The following is a 27,877-nucleotide window of genomic DNA, read 5'->3' on the forward strand; positions in this document are numbered from 1 at the left end:
TATCAAGCCACTTATTGAATTTTTACTATGCAACAAATCTTTTTAGGTAAAACCCGAATGTTTTTTCTCCACTTAAAAAATATTTTGTAAACATAAAAAAAAAAATTAACAATACCTTTTCTTCAAAATGCAAAAACAACACTTTCTGCCCTGTAGCGGGTAAATATTAAGTTAAAAATTTGCCGCTTTTTCTGGGATATAGTACATTTTTTGGGCATTCGGAAAACATGCATAACTGAAAATTGACGATTTTTTTTATACATGACATTGTTGAAAGGAGTGAGGGATATGTCTACTTTTTATCTTGCCACATCTCATTGAAGTTGGTGGCAATTTTTATTTGTATAATTTGTTATAGAACTCACTTGATTACATTAAAGAACTAGTCCGAAAGTTAAAATGTAGCAGTGGTCTATGGGTTTTGTAGAATATCTTTCTGTATTTAATCACTATGTGATTTGCCTTGTTATAAAAACTACAGCAATTCATTGAAATATCATATAGTTTATTCATAAATTGATGTGTCTGGCGCTCTTATTACCCACAGTTAAAAAAATTAGCCCTTAACTAATATGACACAGAAATAACAATCTTAAATCTGAATTTCTCGTAAGTATGTAAAACTATACCGTCAATTGATCGAGTTAGAAAATATTGTGTGTATTTACATAAAAATATAGTGAATAGCTATTATGTATATTGATATGTACTTAACATTGTTAATCTTAGCATTTAGTTTTAAAAAAATCACATGTTATCATTGAAATGCACTATAAAGAATTTTGTATAGTAAATATTTGTCTTTATTCAATTGTTATCGAATGAAAATCTAGAAAATAGAGGTAGGGAAAATGTTAAAAAAATGTAGCAGCAATTATATTGTGCTTAAACTTAAACAAGTGATAGGAATTGAGCTTAATAAAGCCAATGAATGTTCTAGATTTGGTCAGAGTTTATTTTATGAAGTTGATATGTACATAACTTTCTTGATATGTACATATGTTTATTTCAAAATCGGCTTTTTATTTTATTTTATATGACGTCAATAGAAGGCATTTTAAATAGCAGTGTGACCGAATATGACATTTTAAGAGTGTTTGAAGAGTGTAACATACCTATCATTTGAACTCTATTTAAGTTATTTTTAAGAAGAGGTAAAAGCTTCACTCTTATCATAATACGACAGTTAAAAGGAATATGAAGAATACGGAGTAGATGTTGAATCAATCGTAGCAGATGAATGTAAAAGACAAAATCGTATTTTACACAATTAAATTATTAAATTGACATTTCAAATAACAGTAAATGTTTTTTTTTTGGCATGCGATATATTAATCTATCAAATCCATTTGACAAAATATTAACACATCTGTGTCGGGGTATTTTCCAGCCAAATTAGTTAAAAACACGGGAAATTATTTGATTTTTTCATCAAATTAGGTTTGGCTTACATAGCCTCTTTAGCCAAATTAGTTTTGATCTCTTGTTCTAGGTTATATTTCAATGATTTTTTGTTGCATAAAAATGATTCAATTTAAAACTTACTCCACCGCTAATTTATATAAACCGAGTTTTGTCAACACGTTTTTTTTTTACATATAATTTGTACAAAACGTATTTGAAAGGCTTTCAACAACAATGTGTTAAAAGACCTACTCTTAACATCTAATTACATTTGTTTCCTGAAATAAAGAAATATTCTGTAATCTGATATTGACAAAATATAATCTAGTATTACAATATTCTATGAAATACTGCGATCTTTCATATAATATGTCAATATTGGTGCAATTTTATAATATTTCTAAATAAATATATATTATAGTTGTCTTTTACATTCTTCTGCTGAATAATGTTCAATTTATAGCACTAATAAAACATAGAAATATAGTGTTATCTTGTGTGAAGAGTCCAGATGCTTTTTAACTTTAAAATATCCATGAATTCTTTTTACTATGGTTTTTTTTAGATAATATTTCAGTATTGGTTTAAACTATCATTGATTTGAGCAAAATTACATTTTTATATAAACTATTTAACCGTTTTATAACTTATATACATCAAATTTAATACATTTTATACAAATTTATTTTTCCATTTATTATTTAAATAATTTATTTTACAATTTGTATTACTTTAAAAAAAGCCTACGGTTTTTTATAACTATAAATGGAATGTATTTTTTTTGTGAAATAATAATTTTAATTACATGTAAAAATATATCCTGAAAAAAAATCAGGTTTTCTTTTTTTATTTATTTTATAATATACGTCCCTAAATTATCCTTCAATTTGAGTTGGTATTGAGATTAAAGTTTGTATTATTTTGTATTATATAGAGTAAAAATACATGAATATATAAACACATCAATAAAATCTGAGGCTTAAAGGTGGAGACTGACCGGAGCATTTTGTCGTAACATAACGTCGTACCGTTGCTCGCAAAAGGTGCTCCGACAGTAGATAGAGCGCTCGGCTCGCTGTGCTGGCTATACGAATGCTCGCATCGTAACGTTGTCTACATTACATTTTGCCGTAACGTAACAATGTTACGGCAAAATGGCTCCGGTCAGTCCCCACCATAAGGGTCAATTAATAAAGTCTAAAGGGTTACCTCTGTTGACCCAAAAGGCTTATTTTTGTTGAACCTAAGGTCCAAACGGCAAATTTACACGACTTCTAATATCTAAAATTTTAAATGTTATTTGACATTTGTGTAAAATGATACTTTTCAAATCATGGGTGTAGTTGGGTAATATTTTAATTTTATTTTGTTTTGGAATTGGATATTATTTAAATTTATAATAAAATTTACCACCTTATAGTTTTAAACATGAGGATTGTAATTTTTAACCATGTGTTTATATTTAATTGTATGATTTTTCAAAAGAACTATTTGATGAGATTTTCTTTTATTAGTGCATTCCATGAAGTACTTTATATCAGATATTTTGGGTTGTGAAAATGCAATATAAAATTACATAATTTACTATCAGTTTTTGTTTAAAATAATGATATTGTAGTATTTTTCTTGAGATTCTATTATGTATACATTCATATTTTAAAAAAAGTGATTGCTTTAGATTTCTTGCATTTACTAATATTTTTTGCAGTGTATATTTTATTTTAAAAACCTAAATTAATTTATTATACAAATCAATATTACTTAAATTATATATATATATAACTCTTTAAAATTATTTTAATAAATTAAATGTTCGAATCTCTTTTTTATGTACCCTATGAATTTTATATGTATCAAATCAGTTATCATGATTTAAATTATAATTTAATAAATTTATAATGGCATGTTAAAAAAAAGTTGTAACATTTATAAATGATTAGAAAACAGAATAAAATAACTAAACAAAGTATTTGTTTGTATTATTTACGTTTCCATTAAGTGTGTATGATGATTTGTGTGCTTTGCTGGGACGTGCTTTCTTGTGTTATGAGAGAGTAATTATCAATTGTATGTAAATAAATGTAAGGATTGTTTTAGCATACAGACGTTTCACTAGGTATCGTAAGTTGTATATTTTCTCTGGGGCAGTCCATTTCGGAAATAAGCTTTCCTGGGAAAACATTGTAAGCAACAATTTGAGAAAACATTAAAAGTGCTTATTGTATATATATGTACTTACTTTTTTCAAAGATTTCATTTGTAAAGGGTCCGCCAAATAACTTTTTTTTTTCAAAAACAGGGCGCAAAACATCGAGTGTAGCTTCGGCTGTGTGGCACGTAGCGCCGTCCTGTTGAAACCAAATGTTGCCAATATCCTCCTCTTCAATTTTTGTGAACAAAAATCCGTTCAACATGGCCCGATAACGATCGCCATTGACTGTAACGGCCACTCCTTGCTCATTTTCAAAGAAAAATGGCCCAATTATGCCTCTGGACCAAAATCCGCACCAAACAGTGACTCGTTTTGGGTGTACCGGCTTTTCAATGTATGCGTGCGGGTTTTCTGTGCCCCAAATACGACAATTTTGCTTGTTTACATACCCGCCAAGATCAAAATGAGCTTCATCCGAAAAGATGATTTTTTTGGCAAAATCGGCATCTTCTGTAAGTCGATCGCAGGCCCACTCAGCGAAGCGAAAACGCATTGGATGGTCAGTTGGCTTCAACTCCTGAACCAATTGGACTTTGTATGGCGTCATACCAAGGTCTTTATGCAAAATTCGTCTCAATGATGTCTCCGAAATGTTCAATTGTTGAGAACGACGGTGAATTGATGTTGATGGCGCTTCACGCACACTTTCTGCCACAACATCGATATTCTCGGGTGTACGCACTGTTTTTGGCTTTTCACGCTTTGGTTTATCGATGAGGATGCCAGTTTCTTTCACTTTTTTCACAAGATAACGAACATACGGAGCTGACGGTGCTTCTCTTCTTCCAAAAACCGTACGCAATTTTCGCACACATTCTGCAACATTACCATGATTTTCAAAGTAATGTCGCAATATTTCCCAGCGTTGTTCAAGCGTATACACAACCATATTCGCTCAGCGGAAGGATAAAACTAATTATCTGTCAAATCAGACATGAGCTAAGTGTTACCATTCACGAAATAAGCACTAGTTGAAAAAAAAAACTTTAGATGGCGGACCCTATACTTGCGCACAGTTATGAAATTATTATCAAAATTAAAAATTAAAAAATGTAACATAATTAAAAATATATGTGTATGAGGGATACACATATATTTTTATATGTGTATCCCTTGCATTGCCCCCGTATTGCACCACAGTGCAGTGGTTAAAGCATTCAGCTATCATGCTGAAGGGTCCGGGTTCGATTCCTAGGAAAATATAGGTATTATTTCGCCCTAATATTTTTTTAATATCTTTACCCTGGAGTGATACTTTAAGGGTAAAACTGATGACCTCCTCTTCTCATAATTAACAATCAACCTAACATAGCATCAATTTGATGCAGTGCCTTACACACCACTGGGTGTGGATGAAGGTAAGAAGGAAAAGAAAAATGAGAAATATTCTAAAAATCCTATTTTAAACCCCCTATGATATTCCACCGTCTGTTGGAAAGGAAATCTTGAAAATGAAACTAAAATTTTAAAAAAATCATGAATAAATAAATGATATTTCTTTCATAACATTAATTTTATTAAACAAATTCTTGATAATACGCCTCCTGTAATACATGATTAATTCCAATAAATCAACAATGAACATATAAATTTTTCTATACATACTTACATATTATCACAGATGGTATAATTCCATTCTAAATTCACAAGGACAAAAACTATACTTCTATCACAGAAACAAAGTACATATTATAAGTACAAGGAAAGTATTTCTTTTATCATTGCAGGGTTACATATTTAAGTATAAAATTAATTTTGTCTGAAAACAGACTATGTAATTTAAGATGCTTAATTTAAAATTAACTAATAAATAATTAAGTGTGTTGATTAATAAAAATAATACTGCCTGGAATTGAAATTATCCTCACAGCTTTGTAAGTTCATTGGAATTTATCGTAACTGTCCATACGTTGGTGGTGGTATTGCTTTCCTTAGGCACTTGAACCGGACTTAACATTATTGTTAAAATACCACTTAATGTTGTAAGGACACCGAAAAAGGAAAGCGACACTCCATCTCCGTAAATAACCTGAAAAAAAGACATACAAAATCAATATTGGTTTATTTATTGTCCATTTCCATTTTTGACATGTCAATGTGGGTGAAGAAGAATATGGAATGTAAAAAATAACTCCTAAGTGGAGATAATCCAGATTTGTGAACAAGTATTTGGACACACTCAAAATGTTTTCAATAAAATAACTGGTCAAGTTATAAGCTATTTAAAAAAAATTAAAATCATGTTTTCAGACGGGTCTGTATATGTAAGTATATAAATCTTGGAGATTCGGACCTTGCATACTAATAGAAAGAGTCTCTGCTTAATAAAAGCTTTCTTTATCCAACAAAGATGGCTGTTGTGATCTCACATGTACTGTTTCATGAGTTTGATCACTATATATTTTTAGGACTTCCAAACTAAAAAAATTTGATTTTTTTCTTATGTTTGCTAAAATTGTCGAAGACTTTTTTTTGCAAAAATGGTCCTTTTTATTAGGTGACTACTCAATCCACAATTTTTTTTGTTCAAATATTAACCGATTTTAGTTTTTCTATCTGGTATTGGATGGAAAACATTAAACCACTCAAATAAACATCATTTTATAATATTCATACTTATATTATATATAGTTACAGAAAACTTTAATTAAAATCATGTGTCATGTTCGACATGTGAAATTCACTCATCCTCGAAGTTTTCACTATCGATGTGCATCCTGTAATTGGTAAACATTCTAATTTCATCGTTACTATCACTACTTTGAGTATAACAAACTTTTTCATGCACTTTCAACATAACTACTGGACGAATCCAATATTGTAGGGTGATTACAAAAAATATGTTTCTATTTTTTTTCACAAAAAATCAGTGAAATTAGTTTATTTGTGAATTTTATTGATGAATCAGAATATAAGAAACATGCACGCTGTATTGTGATAATATTATAAAATAAGGTTGATCAAACATTTCTTACCGTAAATCCAATAAGAGGTGCTGTGATGAAGACCGTTCGAGCGCAGATGGTTGATGCGTAGATTACCCGTTTCTTATGTGGTAGGGGAAACAGCTCGGCCGTACATGTTGTTAGTACTGATAAACTTGCACTTATCCCAATTTTATTAATCATCGATATGATCATCAGATCGTGAATCATGTGACTTCCGTCAGCTAGAAAATTATATTAAAATGCATTAATTTTAATCCTAGAAATAAATAGGCAATAGACAGGAGTTATGACGTAGTTGGGTAGACACTTGACTGCGAAACTGGCGTCGCAGGTTAGAATGCAAAATTAATTCAAGAAATATTTATTTTCAATTGGTCTGGGTGTTTGTAATATGTTTTTCACAATCACCTTCCCTGTCCTTACTATCCTACCTGCAAGCGTCTAAAAGTTGAGGCTTTGCGGATTATTCCTTTAATAAAAATTTTTGAATGGCTGTATCACCGTATTTTTCAAAAATATTTTGTCAAACATACTTACCATGCGTTGGGAAGAACCAAATTGTACAGTTTACCACACCAGTTATGGCTGTCAAGACACCAACTAAAATCCATTTGTGTTTTGTCTGCATCAATATTATAAATCCTATAACACCTCCAATTATCTCGCAAAGTCCTAAAATGATTTATCGATTAAAGATTTATTAATTAGGAATCATGATAGTAACTAATTTGTAATCATTTAAAATAAAATGAAGTAAACGTTCATTTCCTTTACCTGCTATTGCTGTAGTGTAGTACAAATATTCTCTCCCAAAACTCCTAATGTTCAGTAATGTTCCATAATAGCATGTAAACATGAAACTCCAAGAAGAAAGTACAAAACAGAATCTCCACCAAGCTCCTTTGATTAAGAATAATTGACGCCACGCAGATTTCATTACCACAGACCGTTTCCTGAAATTGTGCCATAATTATCACTATTCTGAATCACTTTTTATTTTGAAAATGTAAACTTATTTATAAAAAGTAAAAGAAATAAAACAAAAGATTAAAAAAAAATATATATACATAAATCATGTTTACCTTATCAGCTCATGAGCTTCCATTTTCAATAACTCTTGCAAATTATCAGGGATATTGGGTTTGTCACTATTAACTTTAACAGCATCCTCCAAAATTTCTTGCGCTTTTGCTATGTTACTCCTTTCCAAATGCCAACGTGGAGGGTCTGGTATCCACCTAGAAATTTCATAGAGTTCTTTTATCTATATAAATAAAAAAGCAAATGTTCGTTGGTTCAAAATATTGAATCTCCTAAAGTTATTTGTAACAATGCGAATTTACGCATTTTTCAAAATGTGAATTTGCATTTTTTTTTTAATTACACTTGTGATAGGTTTTTAAAATTGTGATAGGTAAGCACGTTTTTATTTTTAATAACAGCTTTATTAAAAAGCAATGGAAGTGCCATCTGTTCAGCGTTACAGCAACACATGCAATAGTAAACATTGCTCATGGCGGATAGTATGCTTCTTGGTAGTTACTGATATGATACTTGTCACTTAGCATTTTCAATGTTTTTAAATGAATTGTTGTTTCATAGATTTTAAATATTTTAATTGCTTCACAAGCATTATGAAAATAAACATTAACACATTACTTGCAGGAAACGCTTAAAAGCGTCATAAATGACATACTATTGGTAGAGAGTGGGTGATGTTTATATACGCTTATGCATTCGGTTTGCTTACATTTGGTAGAGCGCAAGACGCTAAAAAATATTTTATAGTTTGGAATTGGGTTCGCAGTTACTTGTGATTAGTAAACGACTCTACTTTGTATATTAATTAGGATCGGCGTTGATGGAAAAACCGCCCGATAACAATGTGTAACGGGTGCTTTTTCTTTTTTTCTTTTCCATTTAACCATACAGAATCTCAATAATGAGTGGCTGAGTACAACTACTTTATAATAAAAACTAGAGCAGTTTTTAATCATATCGCTCACTCCTTTCAAGAACGTCATAAATCAAAAATCGTCAATTTTCAGTTGTGCATGTTTTCGGAATGCCCAGAAAATGTACTATATTCCAGCAAAAGAGGCATATTTTTAATTTAATATTTACCTGCTATAGGGCAGAAAGTGTTGTTTTTGCATTTTGAAGAATAGGTATTGTTTAATTATTTTTTTAAATAAACCAAATATTTTTCAAATGGAAAAAAACCTTCAGGTTTTACTTCAAAAGATCTGTTGCACAGTAAAAAGTTCAGTGAGTGGCTTGATATTTATTTTTAATACATTGTATTATATTTTTAAACTTTAAAAATGATCTCTTGAAAAATCAAGTTTTTTGATTTATGACGTTCTTGAAAGGAGTGAGCGATATGTGACATTAAATTCGGGTTATTTTCAGGCATATTTTTTATAAACAAGCAAAAAAATCACAATGTTTGTAGTTACACAATATTGTCAAGTATGAAACCCGACAAAAATTTGTCAGTGTATCCGGTACGCATGAAATATTTTTGGAACAGATTTCTTTTCTCGTGCGTGTAGGTTATACAGTTAGCGCGGAATGGTGAAGAAAAACTGCGCGTATCACGTACGTTCGTATGTGTAGGGCGGTTAAATGTCTTTTACTACAGCCATAAAGAATGTGAGATATTCAAAAAGATTATTTGCATATTTGACTTACCACCATAAAAGCATGATCAGTATTGTTGGAAGACTGATAGTAATGTAAATCTGGCCCCAAGTATTTGTGTAATATCCAATGGCCGGCAACAAAATGACTCCGATTGACCAAAAGTGTTCGAAATTTGCGCTGATTATAGTTTTGTATTTTCCGCCCCATATGTCAGACACTAAAAATATAAAGAAAATAATTAACAATTCTGTAAGCACATATTATGTTTTTTAATAGTAATTTTTCTAGCTTTTGACAATATATTCTAATAAACCTATTTTTATATAAAAATGATATACTTGTCTGATCAGTCTGGGTATATACCCAGACTGATCAGACAAGCCTGGAAACCAATCGTGGCGACGCAGACGCATTTGTTTCCACAAGCATGATCTTTTCAAGTATACGGACATACTAATCATTGTGCTATCTTCTTTACACAGATACCTACCTGAAAGGGCATTCATCTCTTTTTTTCATACAATGCGTCCGCATGGTAATACATTAGACATGGTTAGTTATGACGTTTTGACTTTATGGTGATTAGGTTTGAATTGTTATAACAATATTATTATTATATTTATATTAAATAGGGTAAATTGGATTTATATATTATATTATCCGTATAGACCAGTGGTTCCTTATTAGTTTTTCCTGCGGACTACTTAAAAAAAACCTTAAACTCGCATATGCCTTATTGCAGGAATGATAAATAAAAAAATTAAATCAGTTTTTTGAGTTTTGTTGGAACTCCACACTCTTCTGTCCTGACATACACTCCTAGCTTCCTTCGCGTCCATACATCTAATCATACATGCCCTCCGATTACGTAGACCTTTGACACCACCAGATTTCAGGTTTTGATTGATAGTCGTGATAAGTCTTTTATGGTCGTCTTTGTTCTGTTCTGCCGTTCCCATTTGCTAAATATACTCTCTTAGTCATTTTCTTATTCATGGACGCTACAGAAAAATTACACGATAGGAAGGCATGAGACCAAAGTGATATTGTATATGATAGAAGGACCTACAACCTGAGGACAAGGAGAGCTGACCCTAACAGTCTAAAAAGACAATAAGTTGAGATGGAACCTGGAAGAGTAAGTCATTCTGTCGTTATCCATTCATTTGAAAACTGCAAAATATGCTTAAATGATCCACAAAGCTAAAAATAAAATAAAATATGCTTAAATGATCTTTTAAGCATGTTATAGATATTTTTTTTGTTTTGAATATTGAAAGCATTAACTTTGTGGATCATATTGATATATTATTTTGAGAAATAAAAAGACTTTGTTTTTTGATCCACTCACATTGTGATTATGATAATGTGAGTGGATCAAAAAACAAAATCTTTTTATTTCTAAAGATTTTTTTTGTTTGTTTATTTTTAAAAAAAAAAGTCTTTTATTTCTGTCTGCCTCCATAGTGTGTGACATATGTATAATGTATGACAAATGTTTATGAATCTAGGGTTAAAATGGCGACATAGTATAGTTAGCGAAACCAAACAATAAGTGCACTTACAGATAACTGATCCCGGAGTGAATGTCAAAGCACAGCAGGCTGCAGCACTGCATCTGAGTGCTACATGCAACCAGAAGTATGGTACATAACCTGTTGCAATTCCAAATATGATTTGCAAAATCATTCCGGACATCATCACCAGACGTGGACTAAAACTGAAAAAAAAATTGGATTAGGTACTGTAGAACGGGGCTACTTGAACTTTGATGTGTTACTTGAACCCAGTACATTTTTTTTTAAATTTAGACCTGTATTTGGTCTACAATAATGAACTTATCGACATGATTCATTGTTTCCCTGACAGGTGACACTTATTGTCACGCTACATTCATTATTGTAGACCAAATACAGATTTATTTTTTTTTTTGTACTGGGCTCAAGTAACACATCAAAGTTTAAGTAGCCCCATTCTACGGTATATGTATTTTCATTTTACTAATATCCCAAACTCTGTGAATACTCTAAAAATTTAACAGTCCATCATACCTCACAGAGATTGAATATTCTTACAGTCAAGTGCTTTGATTTAAAATATTACATGAATGAGAAAATTCCCTCCCAATCCTGATAATTCAGGGATTAAGCTTCTTATACCGGAATCCCAGGATTATATACTCTAGTTAGGTTGGACTCTGGGACGGTAGCTAAAAGAATATGGACTTAGAAATTTCACCAGATAGATTGATTGATATCCACACCCGGACAAGACTATCTTGAATGGTCACTATGGGGGAACTCTCTATTACAAGAAGCCTAAAAGGGGAACAATCTTGGAATACTAGAATGCCTGGCAAACCAAATGCAGGACACTTTCTAGGATGGTGTTCAATATGGGACAAATAACTTTATCAATGATAGAAATTTCACAGTTTTTGGTAAAGAATCTTTAAATAACATTTTTAAGCCAATATAAATAAGCCAATGTCGATATAAAACCATTTTTCCATAATGCTTTTTTCTAATATAAAAAAAAAAACAGTGATAAGTACTTTTAGAGATAAAAGTACCTATGAAAGTGTAATTTTCAACGAATAGTTGATAAGAAAACTAAATTCATAGCACTGCTAACACTTGTACTTTATCTTAAGTGACATATCCTTTTTTCAATTGCATTATTTATTATAAGCCTTTTTGTGAACCTGTGTTTAGTTCACACAGGTTATTTCTCCTTCTCAATATCCTGGTCGCCAATTTAGTACCATTGCATCCATGGCCATTGTAATAGGGGCCGAGACGTCTGTAGTATGAATAATGGGTTTACTTGAGTTTAGCTATTTATATTTAAAGTGAATGTCAAATAATATGCATTATTAAACTTATTTTACTTACAATTCCATAGCTTCTGTGGCGATAATTCCCCCTAGCAGAACCCCGAAGAGATGGAAGCACTGTGTTATTGCAATCAGAATACTTCTAGAACACACCAGATCAAACTGAAATAGGGATGGTAGTCTTGTTAAAGGTTCATTTCCTTAGCAGCGCCTAGTAATAAAAGCGAATGCAACCAAAAAAAGGTTTTTTTTTACTAACATAACTTGTATACATTTAAATAAATCAAATTTTATATATTTAGAACAATTTTTTTTACAGAGACCCACCAAGCCACCTTGTGTGTATTGTCGGTGGAGTTCTTTTTTAATACATTTTATAGTTTTTAACGATTTTAACCTAATAAACACACAAAAAAGAGAGGAAAAATAAAGAATATAAATATTTTACATTTTTCATAAAATTAAGTCTTGGTCATTTACCCATTCCTTTATTTTGCCTTTGTTCCATATTTTATTTTGACCTCTAACATCCATCGGCAACAAATTAAAAATTATTTCATTAATTGATTCGGCAGTCACTTTGTGGTAAAATCTATCCATTTTTAATTAATGTTTTACTTAGTAAATACCACTATTTCTTAAAATCTACTGTGACACGTGTTTCGATGCATTCCGCATCATTTTCAAACACCATTTTCATACGGTGTTTGAAAATGATGCGGAATGCATCGAAACACGTGTCACAGTAGATTTTAAGAAATAGTGGTATTTACTAAGTAAAACATTAATTAAAAATTAAAAATGTTCGGAACGATATATTGCAGTGTTCGACTCCCATATTTATTGTTAATTCTTCTAAAAACCATTAGGTTTTTAATTTGAAGCTCATAAATTTTTTATGTACATGGTTTGGTTTTCCATCCAATTTTTATGAAAATTTAATTTCTTTCCTACTTCATATTAGCATTACTGCACAATGAATAAGCAGTTTTGGAAGTTATTTTAAAAAAAATCCAAACTCTTTTTCCAATGAGAATAATACCTGTTTTTCAAAATTATTATTTAGTTTTGAAGTTTAGAGCTGAAAAAGATCCGCATCAGTTGGATCCATATCACTAAGACCGGGTCATTAAGACAATATCACTTAAATTGAACGAAAGATTTTTACGGTTATTTCGTCATTCATTAAATAATTCACTCATCCGAATCATTATCGCATATCAAAACAAAGGTCACTGAACAAAAATACATTGGCGGTAGAGTAGAAAAAATTGACAAAAAATAAAACAATGAATCGGCGAAGCGGTGAATCTATAAGCAAATGAATCTGTGATTTAATCAACCGGTGAACGAATTAAGTAAAAAAAAACGTTATTCAGATCAAATGAATGCCACGGCACCTATAAAGACGTACTGTGATTAAGATTTAATTGTCAAAACGTTCCAAGGGTATTATTTGAGAAAAGTGCTTCAATAATTCATATCATAATACTAAATTCAAGTTGGCGTGCATTTTTGGGAATTTCTGTGAACACATCTGGCAATGGATGCGTTTTGTAACGTTAGGTTAGGTTCGGTATATAAATTGTCCCTTATCATTATGTGAACGGGTCTTGGTTCGTGAACGAGATTCATTCAAATTGAGATCCGGTAACTCAATCAGTGCATATGAACGGATCATTAATATCCGAGCGCTCAGCCACATGTATTTAGAATTAACATTCACATTAATTTAAAAAAATCACTAATTTATTTATATGTGGATTTACCTGAGTTATGAGTGTTGTTTTAGGGTCCAAATTAAACTTAAACTTTTCACATGGTACTGTTGGATTTTTGTTTACAAATGGAAACATAAGTGAGCCCAATTGTGAATCATTAGAGTAAACTTGACAATAATCATTGATGTAATTCCCGCCTGGCGTCAACTTGCTGGGGAAGTAAGACATATTCTGAGCATCTGTAACTAAAAAGAGAAACTATTTTATTTAACACAGTCGCTATATAAATAAAACAGTGAATTTTATTTATTAATTCACTGTTGTCAGCAAAGATTTTCAAAACTTCTTTCTAAGGCCTGTTGCGTCAGCCGCCATTTTGAACCTGCCAATAACCAAACTTATTTCAAATATCTGAAATAGATTCGAATTTCGAATTATATTTTCACGACCTGCATACAAATCTTCAAGTTCCTACCGTGAAATACTAAAAAGTACCTACCTAATAAGACCATGGCCGGTATTATAATTGTTTCTGCGTTAAGGAACCAATCCACATTCAATTCAAACTAAGATGGTTGCCAATCATGGATAGAATGGTGAATGTTGGAGTGTATAAAGTGATTTAGACTAGCCAATGACAGGTCGTAAGCCCTTTAACTACCCAGACTTCAATATATCCTTCTTATATATAATATAATATATATATAATATAATAGAGGTATCAATGAAATCTTGAGGTGGTATTCCATCTATACCAGAGGTTCCCAACCCCGTGCCCGCGGCCACCATGGAGCTTGCGGAACGATTCGTATGTGCCCGCCACTATTCGACAGACAGAATTTTTCATAAACATTAATTAAAAATGTAAATAATTTATATATATATTTTTTGTTAGTTTAAGAGTTTTGTGAGTGCCTAGGTTTATTAAATACGTTCGTATGTTTGTGATATTGTATGTATGCGATAGAGTACTTAAAAATAGGTGGCGCGCGCCACCCTACCGATATTTTAGAATGTGCTCTAGAGTCTAGAGTACAAAAAGGTTGAAAAGCCATGATCTATACAATTTGACTGGTATTCCGCCTATGTGCGTCAGGCTTAAATATTACATTAGGGTTTCGTGGATAAAAAGCGTAAATTAGACCCGTCTTTTTTCAATATGGAAGAGCACGAAAACGTAACATGATTCCCATGCTCAACCGATTAATTATCATAATTATTAATATCGATTGGTTTCTTTTTATGTAACGCCAGGCGTTTACGCATAACTGAATAATTTTGTTGAAAAAAATGACCGTGGCTTACATCGATTTTATAATTTGTTAAAAAGTAACTAATTAACCACCACGTCTCTTCCCCCCAGGGGTACGCAGAGAGAATGGAACGCCATGAAGGGTGTCTGGAGATCGGTTTTATACTCGGTGAAGACCAAATGTCGCCTATACACTATACAATGCCTGCATTGCTCATATTCTCTTATACGGCTGTGAAACATGGCACCTTACAAGGGCCCAGAGCAGCCGTGTACTGAGCTTTGAGAATAGGTGTCTGCGGAGAATTTTAGGCGTGTGGTGGTTCGACTTTGTGAGGAATGAAAAAACAAGGCGTAGGACGCAGCAAATCTTGGTCACAACTGTCGTCAAGAAAAGGCGATTCAGTTGGCTTGGCCATGTACTCCGCATGCCTCCCGAGAGTCTTAATCAAGCTTACCTCTTTTACAAGGCATCAGGTTCGCGCCGCCCAGGACGACCTTTGCTGACAATTCGTCGACAGTTCTCGGAAATTCAGGACGCGGGGCTGACTTGGGAAGATGCAAAGAAGCTGGCAGCCGACAGAAAAGCTTGGAGACAGTTTGTGGACTCTTAATGCTCCACATATGGAGCAGGTATGGTTAAAAAAACTTTGTCATTACCTGCACCAACGATGTTACTAGTATCGCACTCATATTCTCCGTACCAGGGCTGCGGGGCAGTGAATATGATGCAGGCCATGAACCAGGCAGCCGGGATCTTGGTGAGGTAGATGATGAGGGTGGTGCGCACCTGCCACCACCCCCACTCCCCGGCCAGCGACACGATGACGTCATCCTTCACGTCCGCGCTGGAGTCGGAGCCGACCATCTTACGGAGATCGGCTCCGGATACTATGGTGGCCGGTGGCGGCTTCGGTCCGAGCAAGGGCTCCTGGATAAATATCAGTTTTTATTTTATTTTATTTATTTGGATATTTGACAGAGCAGTTACATAAATACATTTACAATGATGAGTAACAAAAAACAGGTAGATATTCGTAACATTCCAAAATTTCACATATCGTTCACTCCTTTCAAGAACGTCATAAATCAAAAAACTTATTTTTTCAGGAGAACGTTTTTTAAGTTTGAAAATATAACAAAATGTATAAAAAATAAATATCAAGCCACTTATCGAACTTTTTACTGTACAACAGATCTTTTTAGGTAAAACCTGAAGATTTTTTCTCCATTTGAAAAATATTAAGTATATTTAAAAAAAAATAACAATACCTTTTCTTCAAAATGCAAAAACAAAGGAAGGAAAAGGGGAAAAGGAGAAAGATCAAAGCTCAAGTCCGAGACAAATTATGTTAAAATTGGGATACACCACGATATAAATATCGACCTACTTTGTACTCGATCGCAGTGCTGAAAAGAGTTTTCGAAATAAACGAACTTTCCATATATTTTTTATTTGTTTATTTATTTAAACTTGATGTACAGAAAAAAATGTATGTACACCCGGTGAACGTTGTACCGCAAAGGCGGGCTTTTTTGTAATAATTGGTAATGTTTATATAAATTTTAAAAATCGTTTTGTTGAAAGAATAAGTGTAAATGTTGAAAATTTTGGTGTCATTTGGTCTATTGGTTCCAGAAAAATAACGGTTTTTTATATCTCGACAGTCAAAATTTATAGAAACTCGCTTACGAATATTATTACAGATATTACACATAACAAACATTCACAGTTTTAATTTCAATTTAAAAAATAAGGTTTTTTTATTAAGATAATAATCAATATTTTTTCTAAAAAAACACACTTTACAAAAAGCAACTATTTTCCAAAACTTATTTCAAGGAAAATGTATATTTATTTTAAGTCTCTAAATATTATTATTGAATCTTTTTTTAAGATCAATAATAATATTACTAATAAATGAAATAAAAGTATTTTACACTTGCTAATACTCTTACTTATTATTTAATTAACTTGTGTCATTTATCCATTCACTTTATTCTTACAATGATTAAAGAAAACACTTGTTTTTTACCACTTGAGTTTTATTATAGACTACATGTTTCAGAAGTTAGTTATTTTACAGACCTGAATGATGGAAGTTTAACTTCTGAAACATGATTAAAGAAAACACTTGTTTTTTACCACTTGAGTTTTATTATAGACTACATGTTTCAGAAGTTAGTTATTATACAGACCTGAATGATGGAAGTTTAACTTCTGAAACATGTAGTCTATAATAAAACTCAAGTGTTTTCTTTAATCATTGTAACATGTCTTGCCACAAAGTTAATGCCGAAACAATAAATAAAACACATTATTCTTAGCTATTCTCAGTAAATTACGACCCATTATTATAATCGTTGGTTTCAATTTGAATTTAACTCACAGTTGTAACTCTGTATCACTAAGGTGTGCTTCGGACAATTAACTATCGTCAACTGAGCACTTCAGCTGGTTGGTGGAAGAAAATACACTTGTAACCCCATCAAGCGTGTTTATTTTCCAATAAATATGCTTTGTAGACATTTACATGAATGCATAATTTATTTTATTTATTGTTTCGGCATTAACTTTGTGGTAAGACATGTCACAATGATTAAAGAAAACACTTCGTTTTTTACCACTTGAGTTTTATTATAGACTACATATTTTAGAAGTTAAACTTCCATCATTCAGGTCTGTATAATAACATATAAACATGTAGTCTATAATAAAACTCAAGTGGTAAAAAACGAAGTGTTTTCTTTAATCAATGCATAATTTACATGAAATTATTTGATATCTCAGGCTCAGATAATTTTACAGAAATGATATGAATGTAAAAATTCGTTTTCCTTTTTCTAAATAACATTTATTAAAACATATAATTTTGTATTTTTAACGATAGAAAACAATACATACCAGTAAGTATATGATTTAAAAAAAAAAAACATATTTCCGTCTATTATTCACGAGATAGTGCGTATTTTAATAGTTGACAGAAATAATTGTTTTCTTCAAAAAGTATTAAATTTTTGGAGTGCCTACTTTTTTCCAGAAATTATATATCACAACCAATTAAAACATATTTTGATGTCATTAAGTGTCTGCGAATTCTAAAATTTACAGGGAAAATATTTATATTAAATAATTGTAATTACTTATAATTATAACTATTCTTTAATAATTTTATTTTCATTTATTTCTTTACGAATTTACAAGAATTAATTAAAGGTCTGTTATAAAGAAGGGTCTGAAAATATTGTATTGTTTCGATTGAAGCTACAATCTAAGCTTAAGGCCTTATTCGTCTTGTATCGTGTATAGAAAAACTTAACATTTTTTTAGCTTTTATATTATATTTTGGTTCTCATATCGCTTTATTCGTAGATATTCAATTTTGAAAATGGTAACCCAAATCAAATTTAATACCTCAATAAAAGATTATTTTCAAAACAGTGACATCTTGCGGAAAATTATTTAAGGTATTGTCAAACGAAATGAAAATCATTTCGAGTTTTTCCATTGCAATGGGAACAATACTGCCATCTGTTGGCAGTATTGTTACAATTGCACAGTTTAAACAATTTCAATATTTATAGTAACATAAAGTACAATATTGTTAAAATATTCATTTCATTTTAAAAATTAAGTATTATAAATACTTTACGATGATACGTTAAATCATCGGTTAAGATTTGTATATTTAAAATGAAGTCATAATAAATTTACGTATTCGTACGTACACATGTCGGTAAATTTTAGCGAACTGATTTTTTGTCGTTTTTTTTAAATACGTATAAACCAAAATGAATAACTAGCATTTTAAATTCATGTAGTGTATTTTATTTTTTAACGGAAAAATGTAAATATCACTATAAATGTAGTAAAAATGTAATAAAAAAGTACCATGAAGATGTTTTTAATACCTACACGTTAAGTGGACTGAGGATATTTCAAATGATTCAAACTCATGTGATGGAATTATGCTAATTATCTTTTACAATTGAATACTTGCTCTAATATTTATTTTGTTATTAAATACTCTCTTACTAACGAGCGTCGAATTATGCTACTTTGGAAATTTGAAGCGGTGAAATATAATTAAACACATTTTTCAAATGAATCATATAAAGGTAAACATGCTTTCACTGTTCAAAATGCTAAGAAAGACTTACCAATTACATAATATAATGCTTAATAATTTACAACGATATGTAAATAAAATAATTAAGCTTTTTATGTTTAACTACGTCAAATCTTAACAGAAGTAATAGGTGGGTATGCTTCATAAAACCAAACTGATGTATGAATGAATGATTGCTACTTCAAATACTGAAAAAAATACTTTAATTCACTGATCTTGGATTTGGCATTTTGACAAAAGCCATTTTACACAGAAATCGTAATTCAGTAAAAGATGTTTAGCTATTTTTAAATGTATCTTTGACACCAGTAAACATATAAATAAACATATCAAGATATATACGTACATGGAAAATATGAATGTATTGGTAATAATATTGCAACTTCTCGTGATAAAATGATGAAAATAAAGTAAGATGAAGGAAATTAAATTAAAATTTCCATAGTTATCAGAATTCAGTAAAAGATTTTCAGCTATTTTCAAATGGATCTTCGACACCAGTAATCTTATAGTACATATCTAGATGTTGGTTGATATCTGTATTTGGAAAATTCAGAAGGATTTGTAATTATATTGTACCTATTTATGACGAAGAAATAATTATTATTTGTTGATAGATATCATAATTCAGTACGTATTTTTAGCTATTTTAAAATGTATTATTGAAATCAGTAAACTTTAAAAAAATGTATCGAAATATACATATATGTACATGGAAAATTTTAATTGAAAAAATGTATTGTAACAAAAACAACACTTTCTGCCCTGTAGCGGGTAAATATTAAGTTAAAAATATGCCGCTTTTGCTGGGATATAGTACATTTTTTGGCCATTCCGAAAACATGCACAACTGAAAATTGTCGATTTTTGAAATAATATGACAGTGTTGAAAGGTGTGAGCGAAACGTTAAATGTGATTGACGTACAACGCTACTTGCAAAAATTATAACATCTTCCGATAGGATGATTAATTTTGCGCCACCCTGTATGAATATATCAACAGTCGCTAATATTTTTTTTGAGAAGGTAATTTACAGAGATTAGACACGTTTCACATAACGATCTTTTCGCATAACGTACATGCTCCTTTAACAAATGGAGTACGTTACACGAAGCATCACCTTTGATTTCATTCAAATCAAATTGAAATTATATTCTATTTATTTTAGCTTAACTAATGTTAGCTATTCACCGTGCTACCAAGTTAAGTTAACAACGAGGATTATATATGTTTTATATGCGTTAAGTCGGCTAATTAGTACCGCGAAATAAAGTGTGCAAATATAAAAATATAGTGTAAATATTAAACATAACTGGGAGCTACACTAATGTACATTAGATACGCAAACTTGATAAAGAGTATATAGTCACTTGAGAGCGTGGATTTTATATGCAACTATCATATTCGACTGTGTAGATGTAATTAGGGGGATTATATAATTTTATACTGCGCCAGGTACTTACATTATTCTTAGTCGATTGTTTTAATAAGTTCCAGATAATAAGGCATTTAGTCCGCCTCCATAGTGTAGTGGTTAGCGCGGTAGGCTGCCATGCTGGAGATCCCGGGTTCGATTCCCAAGAGGGTCAAAATAAATCAATGTGATTTTTCACCATTCCATTCGTAAAATCAGACAATTATTTCATTGGTTGAAATAGATCTTGCGACTTCAGTTTCGCAGTAAGACATTTTTAATTACCAAGGAAAATGTCATTGAAATTACGTTGCAGATCATAAGAACATTCATTCACTCTTCATTCAAACCCTTATCCGTATCCCAATGGTGCGTAGGGCACTGCATTATATAAAAGTAATGTTATCTTGATGTTAACACATGAAGGAAAGGTGATTAGCCCTCCGCTTCGGGTAATTGTCCGGGGTAATATTGAATAAATATTTGAATGAAAAAATATCACTTTTATTTATTTGACCCCCGACCTAATTGTCGAACCCGGGACCTTCACAATGGTAGCCGAGCGCGCTGACAATTACACTACGGGGGCGGACATAGGAATACTAATGAAATGTTTTTTTTACACTTTAGTTATTGTTATTTCTGTCGACACGTATATATTTCCCGTATATTGTTCCAAGAGATATTTTATATCCAATTAATTAGTATCGCAACTTCAGTAAATAGCCTCGACATTGTGCTTGCCATCTGATGGAGATCAATTAAAGCTGATTGAAACATGTTGAAATAATAAGACAAACCATGATACCGTATCAAAATGGTTAGACTTCAGTCAGACTTAAACTTCTATTTTTTGTTATTTTAAACTTATTTGAAATCCCTGTAAAATTTAGTTTAGTAAATTCTATAATTGGTCATGATTGTTCTACAAAACAGTGTTAAAATTGGTAAAAAAATTCACTCGTGACTATTATTCTAAATAACTTAGAATCCCTTTAAAAAAATTCTCTGAAGAATTCTAAAACAAATAACGAATTTCTTTAAAACAGTAAGTATTAAAATCAATTTAAAGTTGACTCTAAAGCATAAAAAAATTCGTTATAATTTTTCTGATTGCGCCCTTACATATTCACAAATACAATCTTATTTTGGCGCAATATTTACTAGACATAATAAAAATTCAATATCTGTATATCATTTTGTATAAACAACAAACTTACCTCTTATTAATAAAAAATAACTACAATATGTACTCGTATAATCTTTGTATGAAACAAATCACCAATTTTAGTTTATAAATAAATCTTCCTTTGAACCATTAACACTGAGCACTTCAAAAGAAATAAGCCAGTTTGATTAAAAATGGGAGTTTTGTACCATGAGAAAATTGAATAAAAACATTAAGGCACGTTTTTTAATAGGGTGATTACAATATTGATTACTGTTACTTGCAACTGATGATTGAAAAAACTTTAAAAAAACAGGTAGGTTTTTTTGTAAAGTTATTTTTATGGAATCGACACATGAAAAACAATAAATTTTATTTTTTTGTGGTGTAATAAATAATTTTTTACAAAGAAGATATCATTAAATTCTACACTAGACTGGTAACTGAACCATATGATTGGTCAAATTATCAAGCATGTATGATATATACTCGTATTATAGGTATCTCAAATTGAGATCATCTATCGTTTTTTTTTTACAAAATAAGATGAAATCTAATCATTATATATATATAAATATATATATATATATACATATGTATATATATATATATATATATATATATATATATATATATATATATATATATATATATATATATATATATATATATATATATATATATATATATATATATATATATATATATATATATATATATATATATATACATATATATAAAGGTTGGGGCAATAAGTATATACCTATTGGAAAGTTATTCCTTGTTTGCAAATAGCATTGTTTGTCAGTTTGGTTTTTACATTCTTGAAGTAAATACGTACAAAATTTATAACATATTTTTTTGCTACACGCCTCAAAAATGCGTGATAATTGTGATAATGTTTGTGCCCAATAATTAAAGCCATATGGATGTTCAATAATAGACCGAATGGTGAAAGTTACTCAAGTGTATTAAGTGATTACTAAAGCCACCCAAATACCAATTATTATTGGAAAAACATCAATGGTTAGGGCACTAGGGGCTGTATTCATTAGCCCCTTTAAGAACGAATCCCGAAGTTTTTTTTTTAACTTTCAATGATTTATTATGACAAACAGTATTTCTTAAGAGCCTCGTTATACTAAAATGTCATTAAAGTTACACGAGAAAAAGACATTTAGCATTTTCTACGTGTTTTAAGATCACGGTGTACTCACTAATGAACCTGTGTACACAGTCTCAAAAACAAATATTTTGTATGTGTTATTTCTCCGAACATCAAAACATTAGTAAGATATCTTTAATTTATTTCTTAAATAACTGGTCCACAAAAATACATCCTTTAATGTTATTAATTAAAAAAATAAGGAAAAAAGTGTCGAACTAAAAATAAGATTATAAAAAAAAAATTACTACTTCTACTGACCCTTTGCCACATCCGATGGTGTATAGGGCACTGCATTCATTGGATGCAATTTTAATTTGACCGTTTTTAATATGAAAGCAAGGTGATCAGTCAGTCAGTAATGTTTAAAAATATATATATGATATGAGAGTGAAAAAAAATAATACCCAATATTTATTCTACCCTCCTTGAAATCCGACCCAGGACCTCCAGCACGAAAGCCATATGTGCTTACCACTACACTATGGAGGCGGACTAAAATGAGGTTTATTAATATTTTACAGTAGTTTTAAAAAGTCGAAACAATTGTCACGATTTTTTATTTTTTATTTTTAAGTTTAAAATAAACACACAATTTATTTAATCCAAATCAGTGTTTGATTATTTAAAAAATAAATATGTTCGACAAATTAAACGCCAAATAAAAAAAAACTTTAATTATTTCAATAGTTCTTCTCATACAACATTTTGAGTGTGTCCATATACTTGTTCACAAAATCTGGATTATCGCCAATCACAGGAGTTATCTTCATATTACATTTTGACATCCCATCAAAAATGACAAAGAATATGAAAGTCTGGGCATTTACGGGGCTGACGACCGTCATAGGCTGGTTTAAGTGATCACTTTACACACGTGTAACATTCACCAATTCTACCCACTATTGATAACCACAGTACTTCATGGATGTTCTATATATATTATATATGAACCAATTTTGAAACATTATGCTTGAATCACTACTCTAGTGAAGTTCACGTCTCTAGTGAAGTTCTACTTCACTAGAGACATCTTTTGGTGAGATGAAATGAGAGTTTTTCTTCTATTACTTCTTGCAGATATTTAAAAAAAAATTGTGTATTTACACAAATATTTCGAATTCATACTATTTCTGTGAGCCTAAGCGGCTCATTATTAGAAATAAGTATGGAATTGTGTAACTCTGACAAGAGTCCGCGACACTAACCACGGGACCACAACCCGACACAACGTGGATAATGGAAAGTAGAGCTCTTTTATTTTATTAAACAATATTTTGTTCAATACATGTTTTTATTGTTTTTTTTATTAGCAGAAAAATTAATGAATGTTAAAATTGAAGCAAAAATATGACTTTTGAAATTTGAGTAGTGTGATTGTCAACCATGGGTAGAATGGTGAATGTTACACGTGTGTAAAGTTATCATTTAAAATAGTCTATGACTTGTGATAACCAGTGTAAATACCCAGACATATTCTTCTTCATCTACAATATGTTGAGATGTCAACGCAATTATTTATCAAATACCTCACGTAACGCTTCAACGTGATACTCAAAAACATTTTCTTTGGAGTTCATATTACTATATTTAAATACATAATTGATTTTTCATGCCATACCTAATGTCTATTTTATTATGCACATTTTTAAACTGCAGAGAAGCCATAGCAACAAAAAAACACTGTTGTGAGGTTTCCTCATTCTAGTCAAAATATTTTATGATTTTTGCAATACAAAAAACCAGTAATATGCAAACTAAAATATTTATTTTACATATTAATGTGTGTTATTTATTATTTTTTTGTAAGAAACGTCCGCCTCCGTAGTGTAATGGTCAGCACGCTCGGCTACCGTACTGGAGGTCCCGGGTTCGATTCCCAGGGGGGGGGGGTTAAATAAATATAAATGATATTTTCACTCTTATATTTATTCAATATTACCTTGGACTGGTACCGGAAGTGATCACCTTTCCCTCATGTAATCGATCAAGATAACACTGCGTTTATATGACGCTGTGCTCTATGCACCATTGTGTGCGGATAAGGTTTTTTTATTTATTATTTTTATATCATGCAGTGCCCTATGCACCATTGGGGTGCGGATAAGGGTTTGAATGAATGAAAGAAACGTTGACTGGTGATCGGGTAGATAGAGTTAACTTACAGGCCAAAGTGTTATATTTAATTAAAAAAATATATTATGAATGTTGCCTGATTAACGTAAAAAAAACGTATCATAAAACATTCTCCTTATTATTTGTTGTTGACATTGTGTAATACCACTTTTATGAACACTTATTCGTGACGACCGGTTTCGGAATAGTCATTCTATCATCAGGTCGTTAAAATAAAATTCAAATAAAATTATTACCATTTGACATTTGTATAAAAATGAATATATAAGCTTAAATAATAAAAATGAAAATAACATTTTCTGGCGTTTCTCATGTATGTGAGTATAATCCAGGATTCGGACCTCGGATACTAATAAAGAGTTTCTGCTCAATAAATAGCTTCTTTTCATCTCACCAATAGATGTCTCTAGTGAAGTTCTAGTGATTCAAGAGCAATGTTTCAAAATTGATATATATATATATATATATATATATATATATATATATATATATATATATATATATATACATATATATATATATATATATATATATATATATATATATATATATATATATATATATATATATATAAATATATATATAAATATATATATAAATATATATATATATATATATATATGTATATATATATATATATATATATATATATATATATATATATATATATATATATATATATATATATATATATATATATATATATATATATATATATATATATATATATATATATATATATATATATATATATATATATATATATATATATATATATATATATATATATATATATATATATATATATATATATATATATATATATATATATGAATCAAAAATCGTCAGTTTTTTCAGTTGTGCGTGTTTTCGGAATGCCCAGAAAATGTACTTTATCCCAGCAGAGGCGGCATATTTTTAACTTAATATTTACCCGCTACAGGGCAGAAAGTGTTGTTTTTGCATTTTGAAGAAAAGGTATTGTTTAATTATTTTTTTTAAATACACTAAATATTTTAAAATGGAGAAAAAAACCTTCAGGTTTTACCTAAAAAGATCTGTTGCACAGTAAAAAGTTCAGTAAGTGGCATGATATTTATTTTAAAAACATTGTATTATATTTTTAAACTGTAAAAACGTTCTCTTGAAAAATGAATTTTTTTGATTTTTGACGTTCTTGAAAGGAGTGAGCGATATGACGTAGTTGAAAGGATTGAGCGGTTTACGTTTCAGTGTCACATTCGTGTCGGACTACGAGTATATTGGATTGCGTCAAAAAGTAGCGCGGCCTAGGGGTAAATTTATTACGCTCTTACTCGTAGTTTTATACCGATTTATTAGCTGATTTAAAAAATATAAATAAACAAGTGAATATTGTAGGAAAATTGGTCACGAAGCTGCGTCGTTCAATTAATTAATTTGTAGCCCTTATCCACACACAATTGTGCATAGGGTACTACATAGTATAAATATCGATAGTTAAATACATGAAAGAAAGGTGATCAACCCTGCGCGTCAGGTGCCAGTCCAGAGTAATATTAAATAAATATTACCTTGAAAAATCACATATTAATTTTATCACCCAGAAAATTAAACCCGAGACCTCTAATAGCCGCACTAGCTAACCACTTCACTACGGAGGTGGATGAAAAAAACCTTTAAAAAATAAACATTATTAATTTCGTAGTATGGTTATATGTTGGTAACATTTGATGGTAAATTAATATGTGGTATTAAAAAGTCCACGCTTGTTGTATAGGAAATGTAAAACTTTCAACGTATTGTGTAATGTTACCAACTTTAGGCAAATATGAATAAATGAACGTATGAGTTAGTTAAGTAAATTTGATGCCAACATTATATTTCAGCGAAACAGATAGGGATAAAAAGATACCCTACCACTGCTTCTATCCACAATAATACGCCAGTCTTTAGAAAGCCGATATTAAAATAGAATAATCAATAATTTTGTTTTATTTTAAGTTTATATTTATAAGAATGATTACGTAGAAAGAACAGTATTACTGTAAAGTTTTATCATAGCAGATGTTTTGTATAGCAATCTGAAACCATTTAAAAATTATCCTAAAATATTGCTTTGAGATAAGTTCAATCAAATAAGAAATAAAGGTGCTTTTGTACATGCCAAAATTATTAAATTTAACTTTCTTTTTTCGAGTTTTATTCGAAAAATCTAAGAGAAGAAATGTGTTTTTCATTTATTTTTTATCTTATAATAATAAATGTAATATTTGATCCGTTTATTTTGAAAGTGACCTAAGTCTCTTCGTTTTTTTTTGTCATTTGCAATAGTTTATTATTAATTTATCAAAAATGTGAAATGAAATAGTGGTATTTACCAAGTAAAACTTAAAATAAAAATGATTAAAAAAAGTGAACACTTCCCATTTGACATTTTATTGTCAAAAAAAAAACAATAAATTTTAATATTTTTTCTAACGAATGTGTTTTTTATGTTAATTATCTTCAATAAATAAATATTTAAAAAAAAACTGTTAATCGTTGAATTTTTTAATGCAAACGCTCAATAGACATATGTTTTTTGAGCAAATAATTTATGTAGATAAATAGAAAGTTTCTTATATGCAACGACAATTTAGAGTCATTCAAATACAGATGTTTTTTTTTAAAGACAGGTGTTCGATTCTTAATTCAAATTTCAAACGCTCGTCACTGACCTGAGTCTCGTTCTCTTCTTCATTTTGATTACGCTCGTCATTCCCTGACATTAGTTGATCCACACTTCCAGAAGACCACGTGCGCCCGCTATCACCGGCAAACTCGCGAAACTGCCGACCGTACACTCGAGAAGGCGGCAAAAAA

At 30.4% G+C, this 27,877-nt stretch overlaps 1 protein-coding gene across 1 annotated transcript; it reads right to left on the reverse strand.

Annotated features, from left to right (window-relative positions):
• Window positions 1–5,110: 5,110 nt before the first annotated feature.
• LOC148303851 (organic cation transporter protein-like) lies at window positions 5,111–27,877 on the reverse strand. Its single transcript, XM_088269313.1, has 11 exons — window positions 27,733–27,877; window positions 15,680–15,950; window positions 13,816–14,012; window positions 12,105–12,208; window positions 10,776–10,930; window positions 9,259–9,427; window positions 7,647–7,802; window positions 7,339–7,517; window positions 7,102–7,236; window positions 6,592–6,785; window positions 5,111–5,645 (listed from the first exon to the last, which is right to left on the reverse strand). Exons 1-11 carry the CDS (start codon window positions 27,781–27,783, stop codon window positions 5,481–5,483), a joined length of 1,776 nt encoding a protein of 591 aa, XP_088125439.1. The 5' UTR covers window positions 27,784–27,877; the 3' UTR covers window positions 5,111–5,480.

The sequence above is a fragment of the Brachycentrus maculatus genome, unplaced genomic scaffold (assembly GCF_059751285.1).
Source record: "Brachycentrus maculatus isolate JH-2025_06_01 unplaced genomic scaffold, ASM5975128v1 h1tg000344l, whole genome shotgun sequence".
NCBI lineage: Eukaryota > Metazoa > Arthropoda > Insecta > Trichoptera > Brachycentridae > Brachycentrus > Brachycentrus maculatus.

What these genes read in the sequence shown, in the direction of transcription:
- LOC148303851 (XM_088269313.1), bottom strand. Translation starts at nt 27,783, where the DNA reads ATGTCAGGGAATGACGAGCGTAATCAAAATGAAGAAGAGAACGAGACT. An exon ending in AAGAAGAGAACGAGACTCAG is followed by an intron (nt 15,951 to 27,732) that starts GTCAGTGACGAG and finishes ATATTTATCCAG; the next exon opens with GAGCCCTTGCTCGGACCGAA. An exon ending in CACCTCTTATTGGATTTACG is followed by an intron (nt 5,646 to 6,591) that starts GTAAGAAATGTT and finishes TCTTTTTTTCAG; the next exon opens with GTTATTTACGGAGATGGAGT.